Source organism: Sinocyclocheilus grahami, unplaced genomic scaffold (genome assembly GCF_001515645.1).
Source record: "Sinocyclocheilus grahami isolate Dianchi unplaced genomic scaffold, SAMN03320097.WGS_v1.1 scaffold510.1, whole genome shotgun sequence".
NCBI classification, from domain to species: domain Eukaryota; kingdom Metazoa; phylum Chordata; class Actinopteri; order Cypriniformes; family Cyprinidae; genus Sinocyclocheilus; species Sinocyclocheilus grahami.
In genome coordinates this window covers 631968-657327 of record NW_015505689.1, presented here as the reverse complement: position 1 = coordinate 657327, position 25360 = coordinate 631968, and the positions used below count along the sequence as shown (strand labels likewise).

Genomic DNA, 25360 nt, shown 5'->3' with positions numbered 1-25360 from the left:
GTAATCCACAAGTAATCCATATCACTCCAGTCCATCAGTTAACATCTGTGTTTGTAACCATTGCTTCCAAATGGATTTTGACGTGAGAGACAACAGGAGATGTACTTTTTACTGGCGGAGGCATTATTATGGATCATGGACTGGTATTTTGAAGTGATGGAATAGAGTTGAAACAACTGATGGATATTTTTTTCTTACGAACATGCAGCTTTTAGCTTCTCAAGATGCTAACTGATGCACTGGAGTGGTGTGGATTATTGGGATATTTTTATCAGCTGTTTGGTGATAGATAGATAGATAGAGTAGTATAAAAATTGTACTATATAAAGCTAGTTGTATATTATATATTAATTGTTTTACTTTTTATTAATTTGTCTTGTTTGTTTGTTTCAGTTTAGTTCAAGGCATTAGTTACTTTTGAACTGATTTTGCCCCTCAAGCTGACACATATTTTCTGCTAATTTGTTTTGTCTTGTCTTAACCATTTTATTTTGTTTTATTTCAATATTTTAGAACTTTTTTTTATTATTATTTGTATAGAGAGATTTTAGGCTTCAGTATAAACCCTGAAATGTGTTATTGCATTATTTACTTACAGTATGGCGCATTTATTTACAGTGCGATTTACATTTCATAGATCTTTACCCTCAGAACTTTCTTTGCTATTTTTTCCTCATGCCAGAGGCAGAGCTTGTTTTTCTTATATGGCTGCAAATAAGGGAAATATGTGAAATATGTGAGTTGAGTGCTCTTAGTAAGGTTAGACAGACGTATAAACTCTCCACAGGTGCAGAAGAGACCGCAGAGAGCGAGGCCTTCGTCATTTCCATTTCAAAGAGCTCCACGCTGTCATGCAGCTGTAGTCTAAACCAATACCTGTAAATGAAAGCCAGTGTTCACTTTTTTTTGCCCACAGATGGACCGCTTGTGCATAGTAACAAGCCAAGGCAAACAGCTGGAGGAATGAGTCAGTAAAAACCTATTCATTCGGAAAGCCTTTTAAATATGTATTAGACTTATGTGTTTATTTGTCTTCGAGGGAGAGCGTTTCGCTCTCATTGCTTTAATTTGTGCCACACCAGAATGATAGCAGACTGAAGCGGCTTTTATTCACTCAGTCCTTTGTGATGTCCTCTGTTCTGTTCCTGCAGATTTTGACCCCAGCCTCGGCATGATGACTGGAATTGCTCCGATGAACCCCATGATGCCCGGCCTTGGGATTGTGCCCCCGCCGGTTTCGCAAGACATGCCCATTGTGAAGGAAATCATCCACTGCAAGAGCTGCACTCTTTTTCCGCCCAATCCCAGTGAGCGTCTCTCTTTCTCTCTCTCTCGGCTGCGTTCCAAAACCTAATGAGCTGACTCCACAGGCAGCATTTTAAGGCAACCTAAGATTCCTTTTAGCCAAATACAAAGGCAGAGTTGCATGAAACCTTCACTGAAAAGACAATCTCAGAATATATTGCAACAAGCTCAGTTATATTGAGTATAAATAACTTGGAGCATAATGCAATGATAAAAGATATCTAAAAAAACGGGTAACACTTTATTTCGATAGTCCACTTTAGACATTCTACTGACTGTAACTCTGCAACTACATGTCAACAAACTCTCATTAGAGTATTAGTAGACTGTTAGGATTAGGGTTAGTAGAATAAGTTGACAAGTACTTGCAAAGTTACTTATAGTCAGTAGTATGTCTGTTGATGGAGCATCAAAATAAAGTATTAACAGATATTAAGTAGACAGTCTACTAATACTCGAATGCCTGCTAGTTGATTAGCATAGTTATTTCAGTGTCTAAAGTGGACTATCAAAGTAGAGTGTTACCAAATATGTCATAATGGGATTAGACTTGTGCCGGTATTCGGTAATGTGATATATCACGGTAATGAATATGCACGATATTGTTATCGTGGGCACTTCTAAATACCGTGAATAATTATATATTACAAATGATTTAGAATTTTGAATGCATTTTAAGAATACTTTTCCCATCAACTGGTCAAAATGCATAACACCGCTGTATGCTGCGTGAAAGACACCTGCACACTCTGATGTAAACAAGCGCAGACGAGAAGCACATGCGTAACATGTGAGAGATGCTCTGGATGAAAGCGCACTTTCACTCTCTGACAGCAGATGGCGCTAAATAATAATAATAATAATAATAATAATTCATTTATGTGGGGGCGTGTTAGAACAAGCTGTTTTAGGTAGGTATGGCTGTCTCTTAACTTTTATAAAGAATATCTCTTTGGATTTGAGACTTTAATTTTTGCAAATTTACAGATCTTCTTTATGCACCAAGAGCTTGTAACACTCCAAAGAGAAAGGAAAAATTGAAATCGCATCATATGACCCCTTTAATGAACTAAGACTTTTTAAACAAAGATTAATAACTTCTGTAGCAAATGTAGCTATTGCTCATTGTGAATGTTAATGCATTAAGGTTAACTAATGAGGTCTTATTGTAAAGTGATACCTATTGGTCTTTATAGTTATTTTGCACTTTAATCTGTGTAAAACGTTTAACTTTATAAATTTTTCTGTATTGCTTTATTGCATTTAAATGTTCAGTTATTTTTGTTATAAGAAAAAAGTTATTGAACCTGTTATACTGTATTATGACAACACTTTTGTTTTAAACTAAATTTCAATATCGTGATAATATGGAATACCGTGATAAAAGCATTAGCAATTAATCGCAACATGAGAATTTGATACCGGCATATCCCTAAATGGGATGCTTTCTCTGTAACCTTGTGAAAAAGTGTGCTTAATTGTATTGAATGTGCACTTGTAGCACTTGTCGATGATATTTTTAATAAATATTGTGTTGCTCCATCAGTATTCACTAAAAATAAATATTTTTTCTCAGTGTAAACCCTTGTGAAAAAGAAGAGCACACAATTGTTTAAATGTGCACTTGTAGCACTTGTCGATGATATTTTTAATAAATATTGTGTTGCTCCATCAGTATTCACTAAAAATAAATATTTTTTCTCAGTGTAAACCCTTGTGAAAAAGAAGAGCACACAATTGTTTAAATGTGCACTTGTAGCACTTGTCGATGATATTTTTAATAAATATTGTGTTGCTCCATCAGTATTCACTAAAAATAAATATTTTTTCTCAGTGTAAACCCTTGTGAAAAAGAAGAGCACACAATTGTTTAAATGTGCACTTGTAGTGTACTTCAAATCTTTAAAGTAAATTTTAAAAAAGTGCTTAAAGATAATATAATGTAAAAGGTCACTTAAGTGCCCTTAAAGAGCATACACTTTCATGAAGATGTTTCTTAACACAATTAAGTACACTTAGCACACAACTCTGACTGTAATTGGACAGTTGACCTCTAAGGAGACTGAGGTATTCTGGCATGTAAAATATGCCACACAGCAAGAGGAGGGTCAGAGGGAGACCGTGATTACCTGAGAGAGTCAGTGTCCTTCAAACAGCTGAGCGTTCTGGCTGCCGATCACGCTCCGAGTGCACATCTGTAATCACAGGCTAGGCGCTCTCATAACGCTACGGTCAGCCTCACCCACAAAGTGTCCTAACCCACCTTCCTGAGAGAGAGAGTGACAGACTGACACGCCTGCTCCGCGTGCGCTAATACGCAAGCAAACGATGGGAGACGTTGATTGATGCCAAAGCACGACGTACAAGAGGAGCATTCAAAAGCCAACAAAACCTGGCCTCAAGTGAAACTTAATCTTTTCAGCAAAATCAACAATTTGTGGAGCCAATCAGTCAAGCCAATCAATACAATTCCTTTCATGACATGCAAGAAAAAATAAATACATTTTGCGCACGATTTACTAATTCGTTCCCTTGATATAATAAAACGTGCACACGATTACCATTTCGTTCCCTTGATTTGCTAATTTGTTCTCTCAATTTGCTAAATCGTGTGCACGATTTAGCAAATCGAGGGAACGAAATAGTAAATGTGTGCACAATTTATAAATCGAGGGAACGAAATAGTAAATCGTGCACACAATTTATAAATCGAGGGAACGAAATAGTAAATCGTGCACACAATTTATAAATTGAGGGAACGAAATAGTAAATCGTGCACACAATTTATAAAATGAGGGAACGAAATAGTAAATCGTGCACACGATTTAGCCTACTATTTTTTCCCTGCATGCCATGTGCGGGGCTCCGTAACAATTACCAGTGAAAGTATCGTAGAAACTTTAAGAACAAAGATTTGAATGATAAATAGAGGCTCTGTTACAAAACCAAGTAAACTGACTAGGGAGGCAGCATTTTAAATTCTCAGGGAGCATCACATGTTTCCTTTGTGTTTGAGGTAAAGGAAACCCTAGAATCCATTGTGATAAGCTCAGATAATATTTAGCCTAATGTGCTGTGGTTTTCATGCTTAATATAATATTGTGCTGTTAGCAACATGTTAGTGCCAGAATCGAGTCGAGTTTGCCATGTGGAGTAATAATTGGGCACTTATGACGGGGGTCTTCAAAACAACAGTTGGAACTCAAAATATGATGATTTCCTTGCAAAAACTCCTAAAATATATAAGCATAAATTCATTAAAAAATCACAGAAAATCATATTTTATAAATTAATTAATTAAATTATTTATTTGTTTGTTTGTTTGTATAAAAATCCATTTGCAATGTTAAAAAAATATTATGTCAATTATTATTTGGAATATATTTACTTTCAATCAAGTTTCTATCATTTGTTTCTATATACTCAACCATTCAAATTATTATAGTTATAAATATTATTACACTTCAAAATAAAAGTTTTCTATTTGAATATATTTTAAATATATATATTATTTATTGCTGTGATCAAAGCTGAATTTCCAGCATCATTTCTCCAGTCTTCAGTGTCACACGATCCTTCAGAAATCATAATAATATGCTGATTTGCTGCTCAAGAAACATTTCTGATTATTAACAACAAAACATTTGTGCTGCTTCATATTTTTGTGGAAGCAGTGATACATTTTTGGAGGATTCATTGATAATAGATTATTTATTTTACTTTTACTTTATTTTATTTATTTACTATTACTTTTGACCAATGTAAAGCACCTTTTTTGGGGAAAAAAAAAAGTGTTGATTTCTTTCAAAAATAAATCTTACTGACCCCAGTACCATTACTGTTAAGCAGAAAAAGTCTTTGAAAGCAGAATGAAACTGATTATATCACGGTTAGTTAATTGTAACCGTAATTTAATTAATTAATTTTATTATTATTTATTTTATTTTTGACATTTTTGACACTGTTTTTCTAAAATATTTCAGCACCCCTTGAGACCTCCTAGTTTGAAAAACGCTGAATTTCAGTTTGGCAATGATGGAATGTGTGGCATAATATGAACAAAAACCGAATAAAATTACAGAGAAAATGTAATAAGATACTAAACCAATGACAAAACTAGTCATCGTTATATTAACCCTACCTCGTGATGTTTATGCAGAAACTCGTTTTTATGAGTGTGTCGTATTATGAGTTTGCACGAGCTGATGTTGTGTAGTTTGTTATCAGTACTAATTCTGCCAAACTGGAAAGAGTTGTGGCTGTTTTTCAAGAGAACTCCATTGTGTGTAAAATGTTGTCAAGCCTCAGTTCAGTTTTCACTTTAAAGGTTTCTCTCAAGCTGGAAAAATGTTTTGAAAGAGTGTTTGATCGTCTGTAAAGGAATCTGATTTTCTTTGGCAATGTGGCCTTGTCATCATTCACCAGGATCGATTCTTCAATTGACAACAGAAGCAGCCCGCTGTATATTGATCCTAGAATTGCAGAACAACAACATGAAAAGCCCGGCTCAGTGCAGTGATCAAGCAGCGCATGGGTAATTATGCCAAGATCGTACAGGAGAAAGACAGGAAGGGGGACGCAGAACAAAGGCCCTCGTGATTCTGGGATTGTCGTTTTTAATGATGAGAAACTTGAAAGAGACGGCCGTCGCGATGAACGCAGCGAACGCTGTCTGATTAGATTTGGGCATATCCATAAACACGAGCATCTCCTCTCATCTCGTTCAGACAGAACAGGCTATCATGCGCATATCTCGCATTGTAACGAGTCTCCTTTTTTCCGCACCAGTCCGTGCAGAAGTGGACTTAATAGCTGGTGACAGCTGTGCTCTCCTGACTACGCCATACAGTAATGCGGAGCAATCATTCATGGTTATTCTCACCTCAGATGCCAGAAAAAAAAGCCAAGTCCTTTTCCCCAAGGGCCCACGATGGCTCATGCCATTTAACATGAAATTTTACAAACTCGAGCCTCTCTACATCAGCACCTGCTCTCTTATTTGTTGCAGGAATCTCTTTTCCTGGTTCTCTTTAGCCTAAACTGCTTGTATGCCCCATCTTTGCCAAAGTCATCCACCCTTTTCTCTCTGTCTGCACTCGTGCCCTTCAAGGCAAAATATGATGGGAGATATCAGCGTTTATACCATATGTCATTCATCAGTGCTTTTTAAAGGGCAGCGGCGTTGGCTTTGATTGGAGCTGTATTAAAAACACACAGGCTTATTGCTGTCAGCTTCACCTCTTGTTATTTATTAGATCTGACCGATGGGGATATTTGAAACCTCTGTGTTTTATTCAACTCATGGCGTCTCAGTGGATCAGTGCAGAGCTACGCTTAAATCTTTTCTCGCCTGGCTTTCTAATAAGGAGACAGGCAGCTCCTCTTGCAGTTATACTGATTTCTGCTTTGTGTTTCTGTCATGGTCACACATTGTGTGACTTGTAATATTCAGTGGCCCTAAGAATGTATTTGGATACTTGAGTCACACTTAAAATATAAAATATGTGAATGTCACTGCAGTAGATAACAGAATATCAAAGGAATGATGCTGGAGCCTTTTTTAACTTAAAATGTATTTTAATTTGTTTTATTTTTTTATTTTAGTGGATTTATGAAGTCGGTTATCCTCAGGTAAAGTTCATCATAATTTTGATGAACATGATCCAATAAAGTTTGACAAAAAGTCAGACAATGTATCTGTATTTTGAATGTTGTTTTAATTAAAAATTGTTTTAAAGATTGTTGTTACTACTATACTAAATAATTCAAAAATTAACACTATTTATAATGTTAAAAATAACTAAACGATAAACCATAGTTGTTCTTTAGATTTTTCTGTTCATCAAAAAATGCTGAAAAATGTTCACAGTGTCCACAAAAATATTAAGCAGTGCAACTGTTAATAAATAAGAAGAAATGTGTCTTCAGCAACAAAATCAGCATATTAGAATGATTTCTGAAGATCATGTGACACTGAAGACTGGAGTAATGATGCTGAAATTTAAAAACCTTTTTCTGTATACGTGTTAAATTTATTTGACACTTGGGATGATATTTTATTGTAATGACTTATGCATTTTTATAACTGTCATGTGACCTTTGCCACTGTTGTTTTTAGTAGCTCACTGATATGAGCCTTTTGGCCAGTGCTGATATCTAGAGGGCGGGCTGCTGAATGGCTAAATAGAGCCTGTCTGAATGATATGTTAGTTTATCAAGTTACTTTCGACCAAACCTCCATAGTTACAATAAACTGGTGCATTATATTAGCATTATTATTTGAGCAGGTAAGCAAACTAAATGTGTCTGTTATTGATGGTGGCTGAGATCTGCTCCACAGTCTAGCTCCGGCTCTGGTGGACAGACTGAATGTCCTCTGTCCTGGATCTCTGTCGCGCAGCTCCAGCACAGCTTCAGTCTTATTCTGCAGCCCTGCACAGCCCCAGCTTGACTCAGCTCCATCTCCACATCGCCACCACCACCTCATTCTAGTCTACTGTGCTTAATAAATGGCCATCGACCGCCTTTCACTCACTGTCGTTTGAAAGGCCTGGCTCTCTGAAGGACACCGAGTTCTTAGAGAGAGAGAGAGAGAGAGAGAGAGAGAGACACCAAGCATGGCAAATAGCATCCGTTTTCTCTGCAGAGCCTGGAAACCCACAGAATGCATGAAAGGACAGCAGTGATTCAGTGCCCAGTTGTGGATGCACCTTCACCGTCAGGTCAGCCTGCATATGCTGCCTTTCACTGACTTCTAAACCTCCAGTCTGCCCTGGCTCTGTGCCTGAGACTGACCTTTATATCAGGCAGAGCTCTCTTCTTCCAAGAGCCGAGAGGGCCGTGTCACTGTGTTTCTGCTTCTGGAAGACTCAGTTTCCTGAGGGCACTGCCAGTCTGGCCTGTTTCCACACTTCAGCCCACTCACGACACATATCACCCGCACCTCGCTCCGCTACACCCGCCTGTGCCTGCAGAGGCCTTTAACCTCACTTATACACTCTGCTGCCTAAAATAACTACTGGCTATGTCTCAAAGCCATGGGATGTCATAGTTGCTTTTATTCATTAGAAACAGTGTATTATTGATTGAATAATATTTTGAATTTGCTTTTATTTTGATATTTTCATTTTTCATTTAAATTTTAATTTCGGGTTTTAGTAAATGTATGTGCTTTTGTCTTTTTTATTAGTTTCCTTTAATATTTTTATTTAGCTTTATTGTTCATTTCAGTATTGTTTTATACTGTATTAGTTTTCAATTTAGCACTTAATCTTATTTTGATTTCAAGTTTTTTTTTTTTTTTATTATTATTATTAATGGGAATGATTTTTAGTTTCTGAGATATCCTGGATAGAGATCAGTTATTAGTCAGTTATTAAAATGCCTTATTTTCAAAAATGTCTAATGTTATTAATGTTGTATATACAGTATATGGACCAAGAGAGCATCTTGGGGCAGTATAGGTGGCTGATTGAATGATGTAGTCAGATATTGATGGCTTTTTTGGGAGTCATTGGCACGTTCAAATCTGTACTAAGTTCTGGGCATTTTAGGTACTTAATTAAGTTGTTCAATGCCCTAGTTAAAAAAAAAAACATATGTCATAATATATTTAAAAAACATTTATCTCATACTAAATACTTCAAATCCATTAACATATTTATTGACATATTACTTAAGACTTACTTATATAAAATTATAATTAAATGTTGGTGTTCTTTATTGCACAATGCACATTTCTTAATATCATGCTCAAATGTTATTAAGGATTTTATGATCTCTGTATAACATCAGTCTTTAAATGCAAGATATTTGAAGTCTGCCTAAAAGTATTTAAACCATCACGGAGTTGTTTGAATCAAACCTAAACAAAAAGATGGTGTGATTGAATGTTTTTGGGCAGTGTTTGACTGTTCAACCTGACCTCAACAACATTTCTGGACTTCATAGAATGTGTGAATGCTTGAATCAAACCCAGACCCTTTTATGCATCACAGACTATTCAAGCCATACATCTTTGGACATCATAGATATGTTCATTTCAAACTTAGTATTTTGGGCAGCAAACCTAGACAAAAAATGCATTATTGCGCTTTCCACCATTTCATAACAGTGTGTGGAAATGCAAGAACTTACGATGCACAAAAGTATGCAGCTTACTCTATTTAGACATTCTATGATGTCCAAAAATGTGAGCGTTGTGATGATTTAAATGTGCCTTTGAATTCTACAAATCTGTTTAGGTTCAGTATAATTGCTTAAACCTTGCTGTGATGCTGAAAAAAAAACCTGGGACATAGCTCAGCAGGTGATCAGACACGATCCACAATTCAACCACTGCAGAATTTAGATTTGTATTCAAAGTGTTACAATAAATACAAATAAATAGAAAGAAAGAAAGAAGTGGAGTGAAAACATAGTGATCATGTATAGCTCTCCTGTGGAGAAAAGCCTGTTTAAGGTGCTTGTGATCGCCACAGGCTTCCTACAGAGACACTGTCCTGCTCTCCTCTTTCAAGAGGGACAATACACAGCAGGTAGACGGCTGTCAAGCTGAGTGAAAACTACCTTTTGAGAAGTCAGTTAATCTTATCTGCAGTCTCACTCCTGACACCCCACTCGAGCAAACAAAAAGCCCAGGACTTCTTCCTTTACCACCTCACACGCACCGATTCGAGTCAGGCTTCCCATGCCGTTGAGTCTTCTGGAGGTCTGTGACTAAAACACATCTGGGGCTTCACAGAGCAACATGCTTGTTAAGATCAACGCTATGCATCTGTGTGGTGCCACTGAAGCGTCTCTCTTCAGTGAAGGTGGCAGAACTGAGCATTTTTCATCATTTTCATCGTTCCATATATGTTCCCACATCCCACGTTCCTATCAACTTCTGTCTACGGAGTGGTTGTCATCTCCATCGTCTATGTGTATTTGAGCGTGCGCGAGACAGCGATACAGCAATACACCTGCGGCTGTCTTCATTTGAGCTGATTAGCGTTAAGCTTGTTGACGACTGTCTCTCGGTCGAGCGCTCGCAGTGCTGGAGGCACACAGTGCCCTCCTGAATTTATGTCCCAGACCCCCCTGTGTCATCTTAACTCACTCTTCAAAGAAGCGCCTTTGACGGCACGGGATATTTAGCCATGGAGCCATGGGAAGAGCATTGGTTTGTGAAATAATAGGCTTTGATTTTATCGCTGTGCAGTTTCCACTTTGAGACGTCATAGTTACTGAAGAAACTCTCTAAAGCTATCTCAGACATCTCAGATCTGATGCAGTGTTGTGTGTAATTTCACATCGCCGTCTTGGGTGACAATCGAAACAAATCAGCCACCGGCTGCATGGTAAAAAACTCATGAAACTGTATACTTTGCTTTGCTTTCTCCCCACAGTGTGACTATGAAAACAAAGTGGGTGTATTTGATTTAGAAAAGTTCAGAGGTATCAAACTCTTTCTTGTGGAGCTCCTCTGTTCCTCCTAAAGCAAACATCTACTCTGTGTTTTTATTGCTTGCTCAAAGTTTCAACTTTCAAGAGACTGCTGATGTCAAGCTAAAATGTTTCATGTGCATTTGACAAAGTAAACATTTGCTCACCTGGGCCAGCAACCAGTATTTAATCGAGCTCACCGTAAGATGAAAACCGAACGACTTGCCCCTTTGAGATTATCAGTGGTTGTTCTTAAACTAGGAGCCTCAAGTCTCTCGTTCTAGACTCATGCTGAGAAAAACTCAACTTTAACGTTAGTATTCAGCTTTTAGATTAGTGCGTTTTTGCTCTGTCAGTGCATGCGTCTGTGGTTTTCTTAAATATGCCTGTGTACTGGCCGGATAATCAAAGCTCTTGATCCATAATAGTACACAAAAATCTACATAAGAAAGTAGACATAATAACCATGTTCTTTTCTAGATAATGAGAGGTGAATTCAGTGTTGGTAGTGTTGCCAAGTCCATGGTTTTCCAGCAGAATTTGGCTACTTTTATACTGTTGCCACGGCAGGAGGAGGTTTTGACCCCCTAGAAACCAAATGGGCTGTGATTGGGCTGTTTTTTAGTACCAATTGGGGTGGATTTGTTATGCAGACCTTGCAGCCCTGTATTTCAGCACAAAACCATACATGCAACTTAAGGTGAGGTCATGTTAATGAAACTTCACAGGTGAAACAATGGCTTTTTGGCTGCAGAATTTCGCTGTAGAAAGGTAAATGTGACCACGCGTTTATTAGCATAAAAACTCACAGCCCAACATAAGCAGGTGCTGTATGTAGTACAGTGCTGTTCCATGCATATTCAAATTCATGTCATTCCTTTATGAGCAAATCCTTTCTATGCAAATTAGGCTCTTTATAAAATGAACATTAGCATACATTGGCCAACGCAGTTGACACTGTGCTTTCAAAGGAAAGACATGACACCATTAAAACAAACTGGATTTTATTTCAAATGAATGTTTATGTATGTTTTCTAGTGATCATGGCAACCATAAAGAATAATTTTCAGCTTTGTAAAGAGTCGATTCGTGAGGCTCAGAAGAGTGTATCAAATCATGGTATTCAGTCTTCCAGATCCAGCCGAGGTGTGAATTGCTATCAGCACTAATTTTGTTGCCATATTTGCAGCAGTACCTGATTTACATAATTCCTTCAATGAATCCGCTGCTAAAATAAGGCAAGCAAATAAACAAAATCCCATTCAGACTTCAGTGATGATCAGACAGACAAGTCATTTTATGCTTGGTAAACATGTTTACAGAGTTTTTTTTTTTTTTACAATACCACAGCATGTCATCCAAAGCCCATGACTGACATCCGAATCGTTTTGGTCCATATGCATGCTCTTATAGTGTTGTATTGAAGCTGTACACATATGTCACATCCTCTAGTCAGTGGAGTATTATATTCTTTCCACTGGCATGAGCTGACATAAATATAAAGCTCATCATGAGCCACCACAATAAACAGAAGTTAGTGTAATGTTGGTGATGATGGATAGCGAGTGTTAGGGGGCAGCTGTGGGGTCCAAAGAGACTCACTTATTTATAGTGACTGGCTTACAGCCAAACATGCCTGAACAGCTTTGCGTCCGACTCTGTTTGGACCCCCCATCAGGCACGCGGTCCCCTCTGAGTCCCAGCAGGTGCTTCCTTCATCTGCATTCCCATAGCTTGTTAAGACACGGATTATCACCCGTTGGTCTGCACAGCATCGCTGAGGAATCAGCTAACAGCAGAACATGGCAAGCTTTGCACTGGTAATCCAGTCATGTAGCAAGTGCCGAGTTTCATTGATTATGCCTGGTTTTCTCAATGCATCTTATTCATGGTTGAATTGGTTTATCAAAAAGAGATTAGCTTTGTGAACCTGGAGGTTCTAGTGCCGTGTTCTGCAAATTAAACCAGTCGAGAGAAAGATCCAGTGACATGTTGAGTCCTGTCTATGCTAAGACTATCAAATAAAAGTGGCAAAAGGCCAAAAATATGTCAGTCTGATCGATGTGATTTGGCGCATTACCGTTTTTAATGATCTTCCAGATGAACCCTGGTCTTTTAGATTAGAATTGGATAATAAATAATTTTAATGTCAAGGTCGTAAAAAAACAAAAAAAAACAATCAGTGATTGATTTAGCATGTTTCATATGTGGCATACGAGTCAATAATAAGCTATGGACTTAATGCGGTGAAAAATGGAGATCAATATCTAGATGAAAGAAAATGTCAAAAATTCTGGTAGTTTAATATTCTTTTGTGCTTGTCTTCAAAGACCTGCCTCCCCCTGCCACCAGAGAGAGACCGCCCGGCTGTAAGACGGTGTTTGTGGGCGGTTTACCAGAAAACGCCACAGAGCAGCTCATTGTGGAGGTGTTCGAACAGTGCGGGAGTATCATCGCCATCCGCAAAAGCAAGAAGAACTTCTGTCACATCCGCTTCGCTGAGGAGCACAACCTGGAGGTTCTAGTGCCGTGTTCTGCAAATTAAACCAGTCGAGAGAAAGATCCAGTGACATGTTGAGTCCTGTCTATGCTAAGACTATCAAATAAAAGTGGCAAAAGGCCAAAAATATGTCAGTCTGATCGATGTGATTTGGCGCATTACCGTTTTTAATGATCTTCCAGATGAACCCTGGTCTTTTAGATTAGAATTGGATAATAAATAATTTTAATGTCAAGGTCGTAAAAAAACAAAAAAAAACAATCAGTGATTGATTTAGCATGTTTCATATGTGGCATACGAGTCAATAATAAGCTATGGACTTAATGCAGTGAAAAATGGAGATCAATATCTAGATGAAAGAAAATGTCAAAAATTCTGGTAGTTTAATATTCTTTTGTGCTTGTCTTCAAAGACCTGCCTCCCCCTGCCACCAGAGAGAGACCGCCCGGCTGTAAGACGGTGTTTGTGGGCGGTTTACCAGAAAACGCCACAGAGCAGCTCATTGTGGAGGTGTTCGAACAGTGCGGGAGTATCATCGCCATCCGCAAAAGCAAGAAGAACTTCTGTCACATCCGCTTCGCTGAGGAGCACACAGTGGACAAGGCCCTCTTCCTGTCAGGTACATGATCGGGAGGATCTCTCTGCAACACCAACAGTTGCTCTATATGAGAATTGTTTTATTTAAGTATGGACATATCTATGAAAATTTAAATCATATAAAATATTTAGGAATAATTTCAATAACTATAATGCATATATAAATATGTAAATCATTTATTATATATATGTGTACAGTTGTGCTCATAAATGTACATGCCCCTTGCAGAATATGCAAAACGTTAATAATTTTATCAAAATAAGAGGGATCATGAAAATTTCATGTTATTGTTTTTTTTTTAATACTGTCCTGAATAAGCTATTTCACATAACAGATGTTTATATATTCTCCACAAGACAAAATAATAACTTTATTTATAAAAATGACCCCGTTCAAAATTGAATGAATCTTAATACTGTGTTGTTTCCTGGATGATCCATGACTCTTTCTGTTTTGTGATAGTTGTTCATGAGTCCCTTGTTGGTCCTGAGCAGTTCTACTGCCTGCTGTTCTTCAGAAAAATCCTCCAGCTCCTGCACATTCTTTGCTTTTCCAACATTTTCTGCATATTTGAACCCTTTCCAACAGTAGCCGGGTTTCCATCCAAAGTTGCGAATTTAACTTGTGCACAAAACTGGAATATCGCATAAAACATTTGCGAACAAGCATCGTTTCCATCCAACAAGTCAAAGAGAACAAAATCGTCACTTCCTGATAAACTGGCACTATAAACCTCGAATAAAAGTAGGAGAATATAATAATTTTCATATATAAGAAATTACTTGCGCCTCAGAGCGAGCAGATGAAATGCAATGAATGCGGTCATTGCTTTCGGTGGTGGATGCTGCTGTTTGGGAACGCAGTCGTGTAAGACATTTCTGGGAGCCAATTATACAGAAATACTTTGATGACGGACTTTGCTCGTGCATAATAACATTTCAGATGCTGTGGAATGAGATCAGTCCACTGGTTAGTCAGGATTTGCCATCCCATAGCGCAAAGTCACATGACTTTTTTTGATGTGCTTGGAGAAATGTATTTGCAAAATGCATTTCCATCTCCCATTATTCGCATCAACCCTTTTTCACACAAGTCAAAAACCACCTCAAGCGAGCGTAAAAACGTTTTTGCGAATTAAAATTTTTCGATTTTTATTCGAAATTTGGCATCTCCATCACTCATTTCTCATGCGATACTTCAAAATGCGCATTAAAACAGGGTGATGGAAACATAGCTAATGACTGTATGATTTTGAGATCCATCTTTTCACACTGAGGACAATTGGGCTCATACATAACTATTAAATAAGGTGAAAACATTTACTGATGCTCAAGAAGGCAACACAACGCATTAAGAGCTAGGGGGTGTAAACTTTTTGAATTGGATGATCAGGTTAAATTGTACTTATTTTGTCTTCTGGGAAACATTTTAGTATTTATGTTGCTTCATAAGTGCAGTACCAATTGAAAAAAAATTATCTTTAAACAAAATGAGAAAAATGTGCACATCATCATCCTGTTCAAAAGTTTACACCCTCTGGCTCTTAATGTATTGTGTTGCATTTCACTGTTGGAAAGGGTTCAAATATGCAGAAGATGTTGGAAAAGCAAAGATTGTGCAGGAGCTGGAGGATTTTTCTGAAGAACAGCAGGCAGTTGAACTGCTCAGGCCCAACAAGGGACTCATGAACAACTATCACAAAACAGAAAGACAGTTATGTATCATCCAGGAAACAACACACAGTATTAAGATTCAGGTATGTAAACTTTTGAACGGTGTCATTTTTATAACTTCAGTTATTATTTTGTCTTGTGGAGAATATATAAACATCTGTTATGTGAAATAGCTTATTCAGGACCGTATTAAATAAACTATAACATGCAATTTTCATGATCCCTCTTATTTTGATAAACATTAACATTTTGCATATTCTGCAAGGGGCATGTAAATTTATGAGCACAACTGTACATACATAAGAGAACAAAATCGTCACTTCCTGATAAATTGGCACTATAAATCACTAAGAAAAGTAGGAGAATATAATAATTTTCATATATAAGAAATTACTTGCGCCTCAGAGCGAGCAGATGAAATGCAATGAATGCGGTCATTGCTTTCGGTGGTGGATGCTGCTGTTTGGGAACGCAGTCGTGTAAGACATTTCTGGGAGCCAATTATACAGAAATACTTTGATGACGGACTTTGCTCGTGCATAATAACATTTCAGATGCTGTGGAATGAGATCAGTCCACTGGTTAGTCAGGATTTGCCATCCCATAGCGCAAAGTCACATGACTTTTTTTGATGTGCTTGGAGAAATGTATTTGCAAAATGCATTTCCATCTCCCATTATTCGCATCAACCCTTTTTCACACAAGTCAAAAACCACCTCAAGCGAGCGTAAAAACGTTTTTGCGAATTAAAATTTTTCGATTTTTATTCGAAATTTGGCATCTCCATCACTCATTTCTCATGCGATACTTCAAAATGCGCATTAAAACAGGGTGATGGAAACATAGCTAATGACTGTATGATTTTGAGATCCATCTTTTCACACTGAGGACAATTGGGCTCATACATAACTATTAAATAAGGTGAAAACATTTACTGATGCTCAAGAAGGCAACACAACGCATTAAGAGCTAGGGGGTGTAAACTTTTTGAATTGGATGATCAGGTTAAATTGTACTTATTTTGTCTTCTGGGAAACATTTTAGTATTTATGTTGCTTCATAAGTGCAGTACCAATTGAAAAAAAATTATCTTTAAACAAAATGAGAAAAATGTGCACATCATCATCCTGTTCAAAAGTTTACACCCTCTGGCTCTTAATGTATTGTGTTGCATTTCACTGTTGGAAAGGGTTCAAATATGCAGAAGATGTTGGAAAAGCAAAGATTGTGCAGGAGCTGGAGGATTTTTCTGAAGAACAGCAGGCAGTTGAACTGCTCAGGCCCAACAAGGGACTCATGAACAACTATCACAAAACAGAAAGACAGTTATGTATCATCCAGGAAACAACACACAGTATTAAGATTCAGGTATGTAAACTTTTGAACGGTGTCATTTTTATAACTTCAGTTATTATTTTGTCTTGTGGAGAATATATAAACATCTGTTATGTGAAATAGCTTATTCAGGACAGTATTAAATAAACTATAACATGCAATTTTCATGATCCCTCTTATTTTGATAAACATTAACATTTTGCATATTCTGCAAGGGGCATGTAAATTTATGAGCACAACTGTACATACATACATACTAGGGCTGTCCTCGACTAAAGATTTTTCTGGTCGACTAGTAGTCATTCAATTTATGCATTAGTTGTCTAATCGCACGTTTGTTAATAATCGTTTGTTAAATCATTATAATGAGCCTTTGCCTACATAGCCTAATAAGTGCTCGAGCGCACGCATAAAGCTTGCCACAGTACACCGGCAGATATAATAATACAGTGTTTCCCACAGGCTTACACTCTTATTTGTGGTGGCACTTCCCCCGGGGGAAATATAGGGTATAAAACAGCAGAGGGGCTGACTGATTGAAAATGCTAATTAATTCTCTGCCAGCAGGAGGCGCTTTAGGAGCGGCAGAAACAGAGCTGCTTGTAAACAAAGCAGAGCTGCGCTCATAAATGCTGCTTTATCATGCATTATAGTAAAGATTAAATTAAAATAACATCTAAAAACAATCAGTTCCCTTCAAAATACATTCATATAAAAACACCCACGTCGCGTTTTGACTTTGAAACGTGCAGTGCTCATGTTTATTCAACAAAGTCAAAGCCTTTTGGAAAATCTATTTGTGGCGGTCAGTGTTATTGTGACGGGCTGCCATAAATAAACCAATGTATGGGAAACACTAATAATTATGAATGTGTCAGGGAAAAACACTGCATTAACATTTTAATAATTTATTGATAAACTAGTGCTTTCGGCTTGAGATGAAGTCGGCGACACTGACTCTCTGCAGTAGTGATGCGCCTGCATGCATGATTCATACGGATTACATAATCAGAGAATATTTGTTTTCCATTCGAATTGGTTCATTTAAAAGTAGACCAGCCATTAACGATCTGTCCATCACGAGCTGTGTCACTTCTTATTTTATTTTTATGTTTGTTTTTATTTTCGTTTACATATATCATTCAAATCTTTTAATTTAATATTTGAATTGACACTAACAGCAGCTATCTTTTAAATTGTGAACTTTCATTGTAGATTACACCCTTAATATTTCACAATTTCATAAGCAAGAATACAAATAAGAGCACTGAAGCATGCCTATCACTTATGTGCCACGCCATGTGATTTAGAATAATTTCACTTAACCTTTTATCGCATGGAAATGAGGCCCATGTGTCCACAAGTTCCCTCTTGACTTGATGGATTGATGCAGAATTAATTAGGAGGGCGGGGCTTCCGCACATCACTCACAGAACTCAAGATCTGTAGACGCTGGCCCTCGAGAGTCCCTGACAGAAGAGGTCAATGAGAAGACAAGCGCCGACACCTAGTAATACATTTCTGCCTTTGAACGCTGCATATCAATCACCTCCTCGACACCGGTCACATGAGCTGCTACTCTTATCCAGTCACAACTTAAATCAGTCTTTGTATGCAAATATTAGGATGTCCATCTCAGCCACAGAAAGCAAATTTGAAGCACCGGTCGCTTCAATAATACCTTTTCCATTATTTATTCTTCTCTGAGTGTTGCTCTCTCAGTGGAGAGGGACGAGATTGGAGCGGCGCCCCATATATTATGTGGCCTCGTGACGGAGCTCTGCAGGCCTTTCCATAAATAATGGTGCTCATTTCTAACGTGAACACATTGCGTAAAATATTTAACAGCGTCTCAGGGCTGTAAAGCAGTGATAGAGTGGCGGAAGCAAACCGTGAAGCTCTTTCTCTCATTTCTGTTGACACGGCCGTCTGTGAAAATACATTCTCCTTAAAAACACTTCTCAGCCTCTCTGTAATGTACTCGCAGCATCATACGATTCAGAATTCACTGGAGCCTCTTTCACGTACCGCTTGGCCATTTGTCAAGATACTTTTCCGAGCAATTGAAATGTATAATCCTTAATACAAAATCACTTTCTTTTTTTCAGCCCTATCACAAACCAGATTATTCTCATACATCATGGTTATCTGTGCTGGTAGGGTTTTGGTTTTCGATTTCCTCATCTGAGTGTAACATTTGAGGCTTTATACATTTCCTACAAAATAAACAAATATGCGTGGTTTGGCCTTAATATGTCAGCAAGCACATGTTAGAAGTAAAGCTTAAGCATCAGAGAGTGTTTGTGGGTGTCTCTTTGTCACGTGTCACTTCATGAATCAGTGTTGCTAATATGTTGTTTTTCTCATTACATTCATGTGGTTAGTTAAGGCTCAATGCTTTTCTGCTGCTCTCATTTTCTTGTCCTGTTCTCTTTCCTTTTTTACCATTTAACTTATTGCACTCTACTTTTTTCCCTCCTTTTTCCTTTCCTTTCCTCTCCGTCCTTTCCTATACTTACTTTTTCCTTGTCTTTTCCCCTTCCCTTTCTTTTTCCCTTCTTTTCATTTTCTCAATTTCCTGTTTTTTCCTTTTTTCTCTTTTCTTCCGTTTTCATTCCTCTTTTCCGTTGTTTTTTTTCTTTTATTGTTCTTCTGTCTTTTCTTGTCCTGTACTTTACTCCCCTTCAACTTCTTTTCTCCACTCCAATTTCCATTATCTTTTTTTCTGTTTCCCTTTCCTCTTCCTCTTTCTTTTCTTTTCTTTTCCTGTTTTCTTTACTTTTTCTTTTTCTGTCAATCCATGTCTTTTCTTGTCCACTTGTTCTCTCCCTTCCCATTCTTTTTCTCATTTTCCCTTCCTCTTTCCTTTCTTTCCCTTTGATTGGTTCACCCTTCCTCTTCCTCTTCCTTTCATTTCCTCTTGATTTTTTTTTTCCTTTTCTGTCTTTCATGGTTTTTCCTTTACTACCCTTCCCATTCTTTTACCTCTTACCTATTTATTTTCCTTTGACCAATTCCTTTCCTCTTTCTTTTCCTGTCTTTTATTGGCCATTACTTTAATCCACTTCCCTTTATTTTTCGCCTTTCCCATTTCCTTTGCTCCATTTCCCCTTCCTTTTGTCCTTTTTTCTGTCATTTCCTCCCCTTCCTCTTCTTATGTCCTTTGTTCCATTTCCCTTTCCCTTCTTATTTTATTTTCTTTTGTCGTCCTGTTCTTTTCCTTTCTTCATTTTCCCCATTCCTTTCCTCTTTCTCATTCTTGCTTTTCCTTTATTGCTTTACTCTGCTTCCCCTTCCATTTCCATTTCCACTTTCTTTTCCTTACCTTCAATTCCTTCCTTTTCCTATATCATTGTCCATGTCCATTTCCCTGTTCTGTAGGTTATAGGATCCGGCTGGGATCAAGCACAGATAAGAAGGACACAGGCCGGCTGCATGTAGATTTCGCTCAGGCTCGAGATGACCTGTACGAGTGGGAGTGCAGACAGCGCATGCTGGCCCGGGAAGAGAGGCACCGGCGCAGGATAGAAGAGGACCGTCTGCGGCCCCCCTCGCCGCCCCCCATCGTCCATTTCTCTGAGCACGAGTGCAGCCAGTTAGGAGAAAAGCTCAAAGGTGGGACACGTGACGTGTTATTCTTCTGTTACAGGGATTTAGTTGTTTTTGTCAGTCACACCTCTGTTGTTTCCTGTTGGCTGAATGCATCTAAAAGCAGTTTGTCTCTTTGCGTTTGACGTTCCATGCAGTTTAATAGAAACCATCTGTTTAACGACTGCATCTCAAATCTCTGTCCGAGAGAGAGAGTGTAATAAAGAGAAGCTTTTGAGATGAAATCAGTTGAAATTAGCCATGTGCATTAGCCACTTTTCCATATGTAATGGGTTATATGCAGTTCAGCTCAGTTTGCAGTGTTTACAGGTAAAAGATGAAGGAAAGAGAGGAAAGGATGATATCGCATGCTGTTTGCTGGAGAAAATCTCAACAGCATCCTTATATCTGCTAGATTTGTCTGTATAATCAGGTTTGACAATTATTTTTTTAATCTGTTAGTTCTGACGTATTGAGTCTGAATCGGATAAATCAGCAGCTAAATCAGTTTATTGATAGAGAGGGATTTCTTATTCATGACACATTGATGCAGTCTTAAAAGGGTTGATGGATTATTCATTTAAATTATTTGACAGCATCTTTTGATTATCTGTAGTTAGGACGTCTATAAAATAAATCAAAGCCTCCTAGAAATCTCAGTCAGACATGTGTTTGTGTGCTTTACAGGATTACAGTAACAAGTATACAAAAACAAAATAATTATGTTTGTCTTTTTAATTTTCTTACAACACAAATCATCTTCGATAAACAGACAGCAATGCCTTTACAACAGTTCTTCATCTGTCACGCAGTTAACACCAAACAGCTCCGCAAATCTCTGCCAAACTGTTCTTTTAGTTGATTTTTATTTGCAGATTTTATTTTAATTTTAAGAAAATTATAGATTTCTGGAAGAGACTCCCTGTGGCATTCATTACAGTAGTTTTCAGTTTTCTCTGTTTCTTATCTCATTCCCAGCCGAAAGTCGCAAGCCAAAGCTTTGTAGTTTCAGAGCAATCGGCTGGACTGTTTTCCCCACGCGCGCGCGCACACACACACACACACACACACCTGTGTGTCTCAGGACTTTATGAACAACTGAATCATTTTAAATAATATTACCCCTTTTAACAGAAAGCACACAATAATGTCCGTGAGTTATGATTGACAAGTTTGATCGTCCAAGCCTATTGCATGCTGTTGATGTCCGTCCCTGTTCTCTTGTCCTCTCCTAAATGTCCTCTACTTAGCTAGTGTGCACTTGCTGTCTTTTTTGGCCCAGTAAACATGTCTTGCTAATAAGTTTTGAAGCTAGAAGGTCCCAGATGAGAAGTGTTCCTCTCCAACATTGTACTGAGCTCTCGTCCCACCATCTGTTTCTCCCCCACCGTTTTTCCTTTCTCCACTCAGACGACTCTAAATTTGCTGAGGCCGTGCGTGTCCTGCTGACCTGGGTGGAACGAGGGGAGGTAAACCGCAGAAACGCCAACAACATCTATTCCATGATCCAGTCCTCCAACAGCCACATTCGCCGGCTGATGAACGAGAAGGCCGCCCATGAGAAGGAGATGGAGGAGGCCAAGGAGAAGTTCAAAAACGCCCTTGCTGGGATTTTAGTACAATGTGAGTGTTTCTTTACAGATGTTGCTTCTGTTTCAAACCCTAGTAAGCTGCTAACCCAGACAGCATTTTTGGGCATCATGTGCATTTCACAGCTCACTAGGCTTGGAGAGATGTTAAATTACTCATGATAAATTTACTGTTTACAACCAAAAAAAGGCACTCTGCGTAAAAGATTTTCAGACTGAACTGGAAATGACTAAAAATTCTGTTTGAGGGATTGAAACATTGATTGAAAGTATAGGATTTTTGGCCTTCTGCTGATTTCCGTCATTATTGGTGGTGGATTTTACATGAATTATGATAGCTCACAGATCACAGCTCTGATCTAATAAGACCCAATTGATCCAATCGCAGCTGGTGGCTGTAGATTTGCATTTCTCTGAGGCATTGCACAAACCCTGAAATGATTTCACTGATTTCACCGTTCAGAGCAAATATAAGGGCAAATACATGACCGCTGACTAATACCGAGATTTTAGGCCAGATAACACATTTCACACGTGTTTGTGTGATTGTTTTACTTTTATATGCCACAATTCACATTTAGAACAGTCTTGCTGTATGTATGAGAATGTGTGATCCATAACTTGATAATATTGCCATTCAAATGTTGGTAAGAGTTTTGAAATGTTTTTGAGGGAAGTCTCAAGGTTGCATTTATTTGCAAAGAAACCGTAATATTGTGTAATGTCACTGAAGCTGAATTTTCAGCATCATTACTCCAGTCTTCACATGATCCTCCAGAAATCATTCTAATGTGCAAATTCGCTGCTCAAGAAACATTACCGATTATCAATATTTTAAACAGACACTTTGATGACTAGAAAATTTTTATTTATTTGAAGAGCAATCTTTTGTAACATTATAAATGACTCTGCTGTCATCTTTGATCAGTTTAATGCATCCTTGAGTATTAATTTCTCCCCCAAAAATGACAATTTTTGAATAGTAGTGTATGTCCAACTAACACACAGGAACAACCTGTGTATATTTCTTCACAATAAACCGTAGGTATCACTTCATAATAACTTTCATTAAACTTAGCGAGCATTATTACATTATGAAATTTTCACAGATCATTAGAAATGCAGCGCCAGGACTAAAAGCTTCTTGTCTGAAGAGCCCAGAAGTGCCTGTTGTGTGACGTCACTGTAGTTTCATCTATGCTGTCAGACACAAAAGGAAGCATTCAGTAAATGGGTGCTGTCAGCTACCGCATGATTACACATCACTTCCTGCCATCATGATAGTACGCCCAACGCAAGCAGTGCTTTGTACCTGATTGATCCAATGCCCAGAGAAATGGAACTACCACTCACACACTCACACACGCAAAGTTTCCTTGATGCATGGCAGTGTGCATTTGATTCAAGTATAATAGGGGGTTTGTGGGCATTCTTTAGAGAGAATGTTGCGTTAATATGCAACTAGGGTAAAAGAAATGGAACAAAAATGAATACAGCCTTATTGAAAGGTCAAGGCAGAGAAAATCTTGCCTTGAAAATTTAAAAAGTTAGTGCGTTTGAATATCATACATATGCATCTCTTGATGAAGTGTGAAGTACCAGCAGGAGGTATTCAGATGTATTTATTAGAAAGCTACACTTCTGAATGCAATGGCAAAGGTTAAGAAAATCTGCCCAACTTTTGACCTCAAAAGCAGTTAACGCTTTGCCGTCAGTTACTTTTGCACTGCAGCTTTTCCATGACTGGGTTTTATAGTGTTTGATCTGATATCAATGTGGACCAAAGGTAAGTGCTCCAGAGGCTTCTACCACTTTGAGCTGAATGCAGAAGAAGGTAGAGTATGTGAACCCTATCGGGCATGTGTAGATCATCAAGACCCAGAGTCTGTGATTTGGTTTAGCTGCTTAGTCTCTGGACAGCACACCTGATGACCCTTCATAGATTAAAAGTAAGTAAGCCCAATCACTAGATTGTCATGTCTAGCTCGACTGATTGCTCACATAACCTTGACGTGAGCTTGTAGCGAATCAGATACACTTCTGATGACATGTCACTCAACAACACACGTATGCATAGGCTTCCATAACACTTTGCGTGAAACCTGTATGTATGATGCATTATATATAAAGCACAATTCCTTGTAATGCACGAGGAGTGTGCAGCAAGGCCATTTTCTGTATACGCTACCTTTCAAATGTTTGGGGCTTTTCTTTAGAAGCAGTTAATACTTGTATTCAACAAGGACACATAAATTGTGCAGAAGTGAAAGTGAAGACATTTATAATGTTACAAAAAATTCTACTTCTAATAAATGCTGTTCTTTTGAACTTTTTCATCAAAAAAGCTGTGAATATGACTGAAACCGCATAACTGTTTTCAACGTTGATAAAAATGAAATGTTTCTTGAGCAGCAAATTTCTGAAGGATCATATAACACTGAAGACTGGAGTAATGATGCTGAAAATTCAGCTTTGCATCACAGAAATCAATTACATTTTACAATATATTCACATAGAAAACTGTTATTTTACATTTTAATAATATTTCACAAAATTACTGTTTTTACTGCATTTTTGATCAAATAAATGCAGCCTTGGTGAGCAAAAGAGAATTGTTTCAGAGACTAAATCTTTTGAATGGTAGTGTATCTGTGTAAATGATAAAATTGTCTGTATCTGGATATAGTAAGGTATGGGCGAACCACAAAAGCATATTTTTTAGATGTAACAATATTCTATTTATAGTTCCTTGTTAAAGCAAATATATCATGAATAATTAAATTGAATTATTCATTATGTTTTATGACTGTGCTATAAAAACAAGATAAAAGTGGTGAACAATGGAGGAAAAAAAAACATTGTGACTCCTAAGCTGCACAAAAATCTGTGCTTTTTCTTTGCAGGTGACTCTGAACCAATTGTTTTAGAAAGAAATGGTGGAGAATAAACCAATGTTAAAGTTCACACCACACTTAGTCATATAGGCTTTGCAGACTTGCCAGAAATATCCGTTATCTTGGTGTTTGTTGAATAATCAGTGAAACTTTTTTTAGTGATGTTATTCAGTAGAAAGCCTCATTTGAGTCTTTTCATATAAGGTATTCTGTTTCAGTCACATAAAACATTATAATAATTTCATGGTAACACCTCTAAAGAGTAAATGCACATGAAACACATGATGGCACAAGAAATGTGGTGCTAATCATGGAGTTGAATGCTTCATACTCTTGAAAGTGTTATAACAGTGGTTAAAGTATTTGTAAGAACATGCAAATGATTGTAAGATTACATTATAAGGCAATATGAATTATACTGCATCAATATACAGTACAGGCTTCATAGAAAG

General features: G+C 37.7%; 1 protein-coding gene across 4 annotated transcripts in view; it reads left to right on the top strand.

Moving 5' to 3' along the window:
- The window catches only part of enox2 (ecto-NOX disulfide-thiol exchanger 2), a 175464-nt gene that overhangs the window by 123909 nt on the left and 26195 nt on the right, over positions 1 to 25360 (top strand). For 3 of the 4 annotated variants that reach the window (XM_016237308.1, XM_016237310.1, XM_016237311.1), the window contains 5 exons: positions 1152 to 1307; positions 13062 to 13234; positions 13817 to 13850; positions 20219 to 20452; positions 21836 to 22048. In XM_016237308.1, the coding sequence (XP_016092794.1) occupies positions 1152 to 1307; positions 13062 to 13234; positions 13817 to 13850; positions 20219 to 20452; positions 21836 to 22048 (810 nt within the window). Of the gene's footprint in view, positions 1 to 1151; positions 1308 to 13061; positions 13235 to 13801; positions 13851 to 20218; positions 20453 to 21835; positions 22049 to 25360 lie in introns of all 4 variants that reach the window. The other variant, XM_016237309.1, reaches the window with a different exon arrangement.